The 10315-nt window shown below is 39.3% G+C and overlaps 1 protein-coding gene across 1 annotated transcript; it reads left to right on the top strand.

Moving 5' to 3' along the window:
• Positions 1-272: 272 nt before the first annotated feature.
• LOC122881314 (potassium-transporting ATPase alpha chain 1) lies at positions 273-10048 on the top strand. The gene is made up of 24 exons (XM_044207341.1): positions 273-457; positions 1490-1594; positions 1870-1929; positions 2107-2310; positions 2537-2650; positions 2842-2973; positions 3422-3539; positions 3745-4013; positions 4232-4310; positions 4571-4690; positions 4906-5015; positions 5194-5328; positions 5577-5769; positions 5890-6065; positions 6205-6341; positions 6504-6654; positions 6801-6969; positions 7349-7503; positions 7795-7918; positions 8292-8437; positions 8595-8728; positions 9170-9271; positions 9508-9599; positions 9715-10048. Exons 1-24 carry the CDS (start codon positions 446-448, stop codon positions 9741-9743), a joined length of 3066 nt encoding a protein of 1021 aa, XP_044063276.1. The 5' UTR covers positions 273-445; the 3' UTR covers positions 9744-10048.
• The last annotated feature ends 267 nt before the right edge of the window (positions 10049-10315 follow it).

Genomic DNA, 10315 nt, shown 5'->3' with positions numbered 1-10315 from the left:
CTTTACTCCAATCAGTTTATCAGGATAAGAAACGTGCTGAGAGCAGATAAGAGATACCAGAGAAACACTAGCCTACGCATAGCTTATGATATGAGTGTGTTTGTATGTTTGTGTGTGTGTTGTGTGTGACCTGGCTAGGGGTGACATTGTTGCTACTTGAGGTACCATTTTACGCAGGTAGTGTTTAAGTACATGATTAAACAAGTGTGTGTGTCCGAAGGTGTTTCTGCGCATGTGTATATAAAAAGGGGAGTTGTCATGTATAAAAGGCTTTTCCAGAAAATCTGTCCTGTTTCTGACCAATGTGTGTGTGAGAGAGGGAGAAAGAGGGTGTGTGTTTGGGACTGGACCCTAACTGAAAGCCAAAATTTCGGGGGTGAAGAAGGATCGAGTTGTCTGGACCTCCATTGATTTAGGAGAGCAGTCCCCTATCACACGTGCAACCATGAGTAAACAGGTAGGAGACCCAGCAGATTACCTGATGACCATTCACCTTGTGTAGCATTGGTTGTGATAGAAAGTAAAGAAGTGTTATATAAACTGCAGGGTGTTGGACAAGTACATTCGGGCCCAGGTTTTGATTTATTAATATAGTCTTACAAAAAGAAAAAAAGATCAATCAGATAAAGATTTTAAAAAGTTATGCTGCAAATTGTTATGCACTGCACAGACACACTACTGTAGAAAAGAAAAGGGCTTATTATTTTCAACAAAAGATTATTTTCTTACCATTATTTTTAGCGTCCCAGCACCAGCTACCAGTGAGGTTCTGTATGATTTAGAAGAAAATATATATATATATATATATATATATATGCATAATAATACATTATATCACATTTAATTGTATAGTTTTGTTATAGAAGTTATACTTTCAATCAGTCACTGAAGGGCATTCTATAAATGTCAGTGAATCATTCAATAAATCCAGTCAGTCAGTTAAATGAGTTTCTATTGATCGATGTGTCACTAGTGTCTTTATACTGTATATATTACTGTATTTCAACTACTTATTTGAAACCGTTGAAATAGTACAAATATCTATTTTAGTTACCAAACTTCCACTTTGTAATGGTGTCAATACATGTAGACTAAATAAAGTCAAACAAAATAATGCAGTCATATGCTTTGAGTTTTTACTGTTAGTATTATCATACTAGTTTTGCTATCCGATCAAGTTATGTCAGAATGTATTTCTTTTCTTTGACTGGCATGGACAGCCGCAGTTGCAGTCTATGAAGTGGTGAGATTTGTTTATTTACTACCAACCAAACATGTATGCAAGTGAGTTTTATGCAAATAAGCACGCAAATATTTTAATTTGATGAGATGTTTGAGTGGTCGCATATTTACATATAATGCACAGTCCCTTTGAAGAGCATACAGCAAACATAGAAAAAATATCCATATCTTCAAGAATGTCAAGCAACTGGACAGAGATTTCCTGCATAAATTTATGAATATTCTGCCAATTACTGTCTGCCTTTAGGACACGTATGACATGTTTGAGATGGATGGAGAGATGGATAAGAAGAAGAAGAAGAAGATGAAGAAGAAGGAGAAACTGGAGGGCATGAAGAAAGAAATGGATATAGTAAGTAAAGAGTTACCTGACATGTAATGTATGACAGTCCTTTAACTTCATGAATCAATAGTTCATTTTGTGCTGTCAAGATCTACCTGCGGTTTACAGGTGAGACTACAGAAACCTCAGGGCTGCACAATAATGAGAATATGTAACTTTAGTTAATGAGAAAAAGTAATGAACTCAGACTTTTGTTCCTGCTACTGTCCACTTATAACCGCCAAGTTACAATCAACCAGCTATAATAAATCTGAATCAATGTTGTGATCTGTCTTCTCCTGCAGGACGACCATGAAATTACAATTGAAGAACTAGAAATGAGGTACACCACTAGTGTTACCAAGGTAAGACATTTCTTCTGTCTTATAGGCTCATTTTATTAATGTATTTCCTTTTCTCTTCACACATATCCAACACCCCCTTTTTCTCCTCTGTCTGGGTTCCAAGGCGATGTTTCCAAGCTCCATTTTATTTTGTTTTCAACCATACTTTCATCTGTTTTATCTGTTCTCCATCCACAGGGTTTGACCACCACCTTTGCCCGTCAGATCTTGGAGAGAGATGGTCCCAATGAACTGAAGCCTCCTAAAGGGACTCCAGAGTATGTGAAGTTTGCCAGGCAGCTGGCTGGAGGGCTGCAGTGTCTGATGTGGGTCGCGGCTGTCATCTGCTTCATCGCCTTTGGAATTGAACTTGCAAGAGGGAACCTCACCAGCTTTGACAATGTGAGTTATATTTCCATTTAGAGTGCTTCTCCTTTAGTGCACTGTGGAAAAAAAAACAGAGATATAATGCGTTTATGGTTTATGTGGATTGCTTTGAGCAGAAGGGATCAGAGACAAAGAGACAAATAAAGAGAAGAAAAATGAATAGAGGAAAGGGAGGACAGCAATTAGAAACAGTCATTGCTAGCTACCTGTTTTTATGGTTACATCTTTTTTCTCACTCCAGCTTTACTTGGCCATCACCCTAATTGCTGTCGTTGTGGTAACTGGTTGCTTTGGTTACTACCAAGAATTCAAGAGTACCAACATCATTGCCAGCTTCAAGAATCTGGTGCCACAGGTAAGTTTCACATAACCAATCAGCATATTGTTGAAATTTAATGTTAATGGCTTTGTTATCATTATATCTCTTTTTTATCTCTTTCCTCTTTCCTTGTCTGTCTCTCTTGTTTCCTTCTCTCACTCTTGTCTTTCTTCATGTGTTCATCCCATTTCATCTTTGCTAATCTTACTCCCAACCTCCAAAAATAGCAAGCCGTTGTGATCCGTGATGGCCAGAAAAACCAGATCAACGCCAACCAATTGGTGGTGGGGGATCTGGTGGAGATCAAAGGAGGAGACAGAGTCCCTGCTGACATTCGCATCATCAGTCAGAGCTGCAAGGTAGATCACACACATATACTGTATATTCATACATACATATGGACAAAGACCGTTGAAATGTTCTTACATTTTTTATTATTGGGTCCTCATAAAATCTGTGTATTTCACCAGAATACAATGCCAAAATGTCCACATTTTACCAAAGTTGGCTTACTGGTAACTGAAATACCATGTTCAACTTAAAACTTTTAATTATAGCATCCTCAGTAGGCCAGCCAGTGTAATGTACTTTGTATTTACATAGTGAGTTTTGTGCCTATTAGATTTAACAGCATATGAGGCCAGTTAGGGTAATGTTTTTAAATACCCAGAAGAATAAGAATATCTCCTTTTCAATGTGTCATAGGGGCAGGTGTAGCCCAATTCATTATCAGACATCCTCCCTTCTTACCACATTTTATCATGTGGACATGTTATGAACCATTTGTGAATATACTTTGTGTCCCAGGTGGACAACTCGTCCTTGACAGGGGAGTCTGAACCGCAAACCAGGAGTCCAGAATGCACTCATGAGAATCCACTGGAGACCCGAAACATTGCTTTCTTCTCTACAACCTGTCTGGAAGGTACAGTTCAGTAAACGGTACATACTGTACATGTATACACATGGCCTGGCCTAGATATAATCTATTTTGTCGTTAGTATGTTGTTAATATTTGTTTGTTTATTTATAATTTTTGTATACATTTTTTGCTTAGGGGCACCATGACAGTAATCACTGAGGGATGGGTGAACATAAGAATTACCTCTCCTCTCCTCTCTCATCTTCAGGTGTCGCTACTGGTGTGATCATTAACACAGGTGATCGTACCATCATCGGTCGGATTGCCAGCTTGGCAAGCGGCGTCGGCAACGAGAAGACACCCATAGCCATAGAAATCGAGCATTTTGTTGACATCATTGCTGGACTTGCAATCTTTTTCGGGTTTACTTTCTTTGTGGTTGCCATGTTCATCGGATATGCCTTCCTGGAAGCCATGATCTTCTTCATGGCTATCGTGGTGGCTTATGTGCCAGAGGGGCTACTTGCTACAGTTACTGTGAGCCACTGCATCAAATGTGAAGTTCTATAACACAATTATTTATGGTGTCTAGTTTCCATTATGTCAGAACTGGACTGTATGAATGCTCATTTTGGATGATGGCACCAATGAAAAATCATATGCTGTGTATTAGTATTAATGTGGATGATTTATTTCATCATAAATTCTGTAGGCTAGACAGATTAAATTCAGTCAGTCTGTTTCTCTGTTAACAGGTATGTCTGTCTCTGACTGCTAAACGACTTGCCAGGAAGAACTGTGTTGTGAAAAACCTGGAGGCTGTGGAGACGTTGGGTTAGTATGCCTGAATACCAGATACATCCTGTTCCTGATAGTTTTGTTGAGTTCTGTTATATGATCTGGGAAAGTTGAAAGTGATCATTTTATTTTGGTTATTTAAAGTTGCAGAGTGTAGCTTTACCATCCAAAGAAAGCGTTTGGATCACATATGCTTACATCCTCAACTCAACTCATGCAGCATAATGACACAAATTTAATATAAAAGCATATCTTATAAAGATTTGACTTGAGAAGTTTGGTCTGCGTGTGTTTAGGCTCCACTTCAGTGATCTGTTCTGATAAGACGGGTACCCTGACCCAGAACAGGATGACTGTGGCTCACCTTTGGTTCGATAACCAGATCCACGCTGCTGATACCACTGAAGATCAGTCAGGTAAACACACGGATAAAAGCCTCTTTTTTGTTCAAAGCATTTCCTTTTAAAATCAGTCAATACTGTTGTGAGCAATGTTATATAAATATAATACAAACTATATTAAGATAAATTGTGAGTAGCTATTTCAACTATTAGGTGTATTTAAAAGATGCATGAATGTTATTTTACATTTGAGTAATCTTTTAGTAATCATGTGATTGTGTGGTTTCCAGGCCAGAGTTTCGACCAGTCATCAGAAACATGGCGTTCACTGGCAAGAGTGACTTCCCTGTGTAACAGAGCTACATTCAAACCTGATCAGGAAGGTGTACCTATTCCTAAGGTACAAGTTTATAGTTTTAAGACATTTGTAGTAAACATCCGACAAAATGTGACGTCTTGATCTAGCTTTCATTTTCCACCTAAATTATAGTTTTGCCTACATTATGTTATTTTTGGTTTAAAGAAGCCAGTTTGTTCCTTTTCTCTCTTTGTTATCTCACTTTTACCATCTCACACAGAGGCTCGTGATGGGAGATGCGTCAGAGACGGCTCTGCTGAAGTTCTCCGAGCTCACTGTAGGGAACATCATGGACTACCGTAATCGCTTCAAGAAAGTGGTGGAAGTGCCTTTCAACTCCACCAACAAGTTCCAGGTGAGCGCAGGAAGCTGTGTTGATAATGGGCTTTGTCTCATCCTCAATCAAATACTACATTGTAAACCAGAAGAATAGTGGGCAAAATACATATATATTTATATATTTTTTATATTTAATGCTATCATCTGGAGTTTCCTACTTTGATACTGTGGTACTACTATAATCCTGTGATTCACGGTGGATCTAAGAGCACAGATTAATGTCCAATTTTATTCAGCTTCTATCAACCACCCCTATCTCTCCAGCTGTCTATCCATGAACTCGAGGATCCTCTGGACCTACGCTACCTGTTGGTGATGAAGGGTGCACCAGAACGTATCTTAGAGCGCTGCTCCACCATTTTGATAAAAGGCCAGGAGTTGCCTCTGGATGAGCAGTGGAGCGAAGCCTTTCAGACAGCTTATATGGACCTGGGAGGACTGGGAGAGAGAGTACTGGGTAGGAGAGCACTTCTTATGACCCTGATGTGACCTAATCATGTGGCTTGCTATATTGAACTGTCAGTTCCCCTTTGCCATTTTTTTTAACAATCTGCTGTTCCCTTTCCCCCCCTCCCAGGTTTCTGTCATCTCTATCTGAATGAGAAAGAGTTTCCTCGTGGCTTTCAATTTGACTCTGATGATATGAACTTCCCCACGTCAGGATTGTGCTTTGCCGGTCTTATCTCAATGATTGACCCCCCAAGAGCCACTGTACCTGATGCAGTGATGAAATGTCGTACCGCTGGTATCAGGGTGTGTTCACATTGCCTCACATACACATAAACAGCTTGTAAACAGGTTTGGATTTCTGAAAAAAAGTATGATTTTTGTAATGCAGAATTTTGCAAGAGTTTGTTCATTTCCCTGTCTCATAACTTTTTTATATCTTCAGGTTGTCATGGTGACTGGGGACCATCCAATTACAGCAAGGGCAATAGCAGCTAATGTTGGTATCATCTCAGAAGGTAGTGAAACAGTGGAAGATATTGCCCAGAGGAAGCGCATACCTGTCGAACAAGTCAACAAGAGGTATTCGCATCACTGCTGTCCACACTTTGAACAATGCTCATCTCCGAGACATATCAAGGAACTGTCTATCCATTGCAGTATAATGTTTATTTCTTACTGTGTGACTACAATGCAGAGCTACAGAATTCTACTGTCTGTCGTCACCATGTCGTCTGTGTGCAGGGACGCCCGTGCTTGTGTGATCAGCGGCGGTCAGCTGAAAGACATGAGCAGTGACGAGTTAGATGATGCACTACGGAACCATCCTGAGATGGTGTTTGCAAGAACATCCCCTCAGCAGAAACTGATTATCGTGGAGAGTTGTCAACGTCTGGTAAATACACACAGACGTACACGTTTGATAATTTAAAAACATTATGTATCCAAAAGCAGGTTTCCTATACACGATTTAAAGCTAATATCTTATTTCACTATGGTTATGGTTTGTGTCAGATGTTTTCATGTTTTCATCCCCCCCAGGGCTCTATTGTCGCTGTAACAGGTGATGGTGTGAACGACTCTCCGGCTCTTAAGAAGGCTGATATCGGTGTTGCCATGGGGATCGCGGGGTCAGATGCTGCCAAGAACGCCGCAGACATGATCCTGTTGGACGATAACTTTGCTTCTATTGTCACAGGAGTGGAGCAGGGTGAGACTTAGAGAAGACAAAACATTCTTAAAGGTCCACGGTCTGGGAGATGGCTCACTTGTCATCACTTGACATAGGGGGAGATCATACCCCCTGTCTCTGTTTAAGGATGTCCCTCTTCTTCCTATTCTGTCTCTCTTATTTCTTTTTACATTTTTACGCATTATCTTGGTAGTTACTATATACAGTAAAAGTACACATAAAATTGAAAAATTCTATGTTTTGATATAAGAAAATCTAAACTTTGAAAGGATATCACGTTTTGAATAACTGCTGTACCCAGTATATACTGAGCAATGAACAGTTTGTATATTTACATAAAGTATAGAGAGCTATTTTGTTGAGTTGAGATGAGGTGTGTGTGTGTGTGTGTGTGTAGGCCGTCTTATCTTTGACAACCTGAAGAAGTCTATTGCCTACACACTAACCAAGAACATTCCTGAGCTGACTCCATATCTGATCTACATCACCGTTAGCGTGCCTCTTCCTCTGGGCTGCATCACTATTCTCTTCATTGAACTGGCCACTGACATTGTGAGTCATCATGTCATTAGTACCAATTCAGCAAGACAGCAAATTACTTATTTATGGTCATTACACTCACAGGGCTATTTATTTTCATCAAAGATGATGATTGTGTCTAATATATGCTTGCATTTCACCGTGACACTTACACTTTCATTTTGAATCACTGCACACCAGCCTTATTCTTTACAGTGGGTGATTTGGTGACATTAACAGTAAATTTGCTACATCATTATGTTCTTCACACCCTTATCTTCTATGCAGTGATATATTGTTTGTTTATTCTCATCTCTCCTGTAGTTCCCCTCTGTCTCTCTGGCTTATGAGAAAGCAGAGAGTGACATTATGCACCTGAAGCCCAGGAATCCTCGTCGCCACCGTCTGGTAAACGAAGCCCTGGCTGTGTACTCGTACTTCCAGATAGGTGAGACTATGTGTGTGTCTGTGCTGATCTACAAAACATGCATACTGTATATTACTACTGTATTGACCTGTTACATTGAATGAATACTTCACACGGACACAAAATAGACAAGCATAAAAGTTACCTGAATGTATCTCCACCACATGCATAGCCTGCTAATAGACTTTGTTAGACACATCTCCCATGTTACACCCTTGTACAATAAAGCAGATAAGACACTACCTCTAACAGGGTGCACTCAGAATCCCTCTGGAGGAGCCTGAGCCACTGCCCCATATGCTTTCTGAATGGTGTCACTCAGCCATTGAGCTAGATTTTTTTCACTCTTAAAATGGTATTGACCCGTTTTTCATTTCTTCTTTCTCTGTTTTAGGCGCCATCCAGTCTTTTGCAGGTTTTACAGATTATTTCACAGCCATGGCCCAGGAGGGCTGGTTTCCACTCATGTGTGTTGGTCTGCGTTCTCAGTGGGAGGATGTGCATCTTCAAGACTTACAGGACAGCTATGGACAAGAATGGGTTAGCATAGACTTGAGATCCTACCTTTGGGCCCTTTTCAAACTGTGGACACAAAAATGTCTAATTGCTGTCTTCTGAGTCAAGGGAATATGTGTATTTTTTATCAGCATGGAACTGATAACTAACTCCTTCCTTATGTCCTCTCCTCTGCTTACAGACATTCAGTCAGAGGTTGTACCAGGAGTATACGTGCTACACTGTATTTTTCGTCAGTATAGAGATCTGTCAGATCTCAGATGTGCTGATCAGGAAAACTCGACGTCTCTCTGTGTTCCAGCAAGGCTTTTTCAGGTCAGTAAAGACCCATCCCTAACATGAATCACTTGGCATAATGTTTAAGAGCTTAAGTTGCAGAATTAACTTTTACAGGGTTAATTCTGTGTCTGTATCACGTGAACATGATTAGCTAATGCTACATTCACACAGTTATCGGCATACAGGGAAAAACAGGAAAACCTGTCATTATTCCAACTTGAGAGTGTTGACATATTATTCCAAGATGGTTACCCCTGTTGATAGTCTTGTAGTCACATAATTAAGTCTATATGGCAAATTGCAGTTCTGTTACAATTGTAGTTATCTCGTGCATTAATTTGCAAACAGAGGCATCCTGTCTTTTTGTTTTCATCAATTCATTTTATATGGAAACACTTAAACCTGAACTAATCTGCTTCTGACTGTAACAAGATTCCAGCTGAGTGTTTGGTTATTTATGTGTTTATTTGTGTGCAGGAACCGTGTCCTGGTTTCTGCCATAGTCTTCCAGCTCTGCTTGGGTAATCTGCTTTGTTACTGCCCTGGGATGCCCAATATCTTCAATTTCATGCCAATCAGGTAAAAGCACACAGAGCCTCATTCACATGGTCATCATCTGAAATCAGACTGGATGAGAAGGAAAAAGTGGTCTGTATGTTCTGAGAATACAAATAAATTTTTATTAAAACATCACAAATATGGAACCCATAGGTAGAAAGTTATGTTTCCACTACAATCATTGTTTTCTCCATATCTGAGATTTAAAAAAAGCTGTAGCAAGCGGTCTAATGTTAAATGTTGTATTTCCTCTCCAGAGTCCAGTGGTGGTTTGTTCCTGTTCCATATGGTATTTTAATCTTTGTCTATGACGAGATCAGAAAGTTAGGAGTCAGAAGATATCCAGGAAGTAAGCCAAGATTCTTTATCCTTCCTTCTGACCATTTAACATCCATTCGTCTATTATTGTTAACATTTCTACATCTATTCAGTATTCATTAATCTATGGCTTGTTAATCTCTCAGGTTGGTGGGATCAGGAATTATACTACTGAGACCAGAGAAACTTTTCCATTCATCCATCCATCCATCCATCCATATGCATGAAAACATCACTCAAATCCAGAGGACCTTATCCAATTCACCATACATCTATATTACTTTGTGATCTATGTATTTATAGCTTAAACTGTCTTTCAATGTTAACATTATATTAATAGTCTGTCTAAATGCTTTTAACAAAGTAAAAAGGTAATAATTACTGAAAGTCACCACTGAATAATTCACAAAGATTTGTTGTGTTTCAGCTCTTTAACTGTGGCTGCATTGTATTTGTACTAATAAAGAATTTTAAGACTGATGATGACCTCAGATCGATAACAAAAGTAGCACCTTTGTATTATATATTGTATATATGTGTGTGTTTTGTTGAAGGTTGTATCATCACTCAGAGTTGCTGTTTGCATTTGATCTTTGCAAGAATATTATGGAATTCACAAATGCTGAATTATTTAATGTTGCACTTGTGATACACTCTGGATCTGGTTTAGTGTTTAGGGCTCGAAGTGCAGAATTTCTTAATTGATCAGGCTCACCAAAGTATATACAGTGTGTGCAAAACAATGAT

Source organism: Siniperca chuatsi, linkage group LG9 (genome assembly GCF_020085105.1).
Source record: "Siniperca chuatsi isolate FFG_IHB_CAS linkage group LG9, ASM2008510v1, whole genome shotgun sequence".
NCBI lineage: Eukaryota > Metazoa > Chordata > Actinopteri > Centrarchiformes > Sinipercidae > Siniperca > Siniperca chuatsi.
Note: the sequence above shows the minus strand (reverse complement) of the source record. Positions and strands in the feature narration are given on the sequence as shown.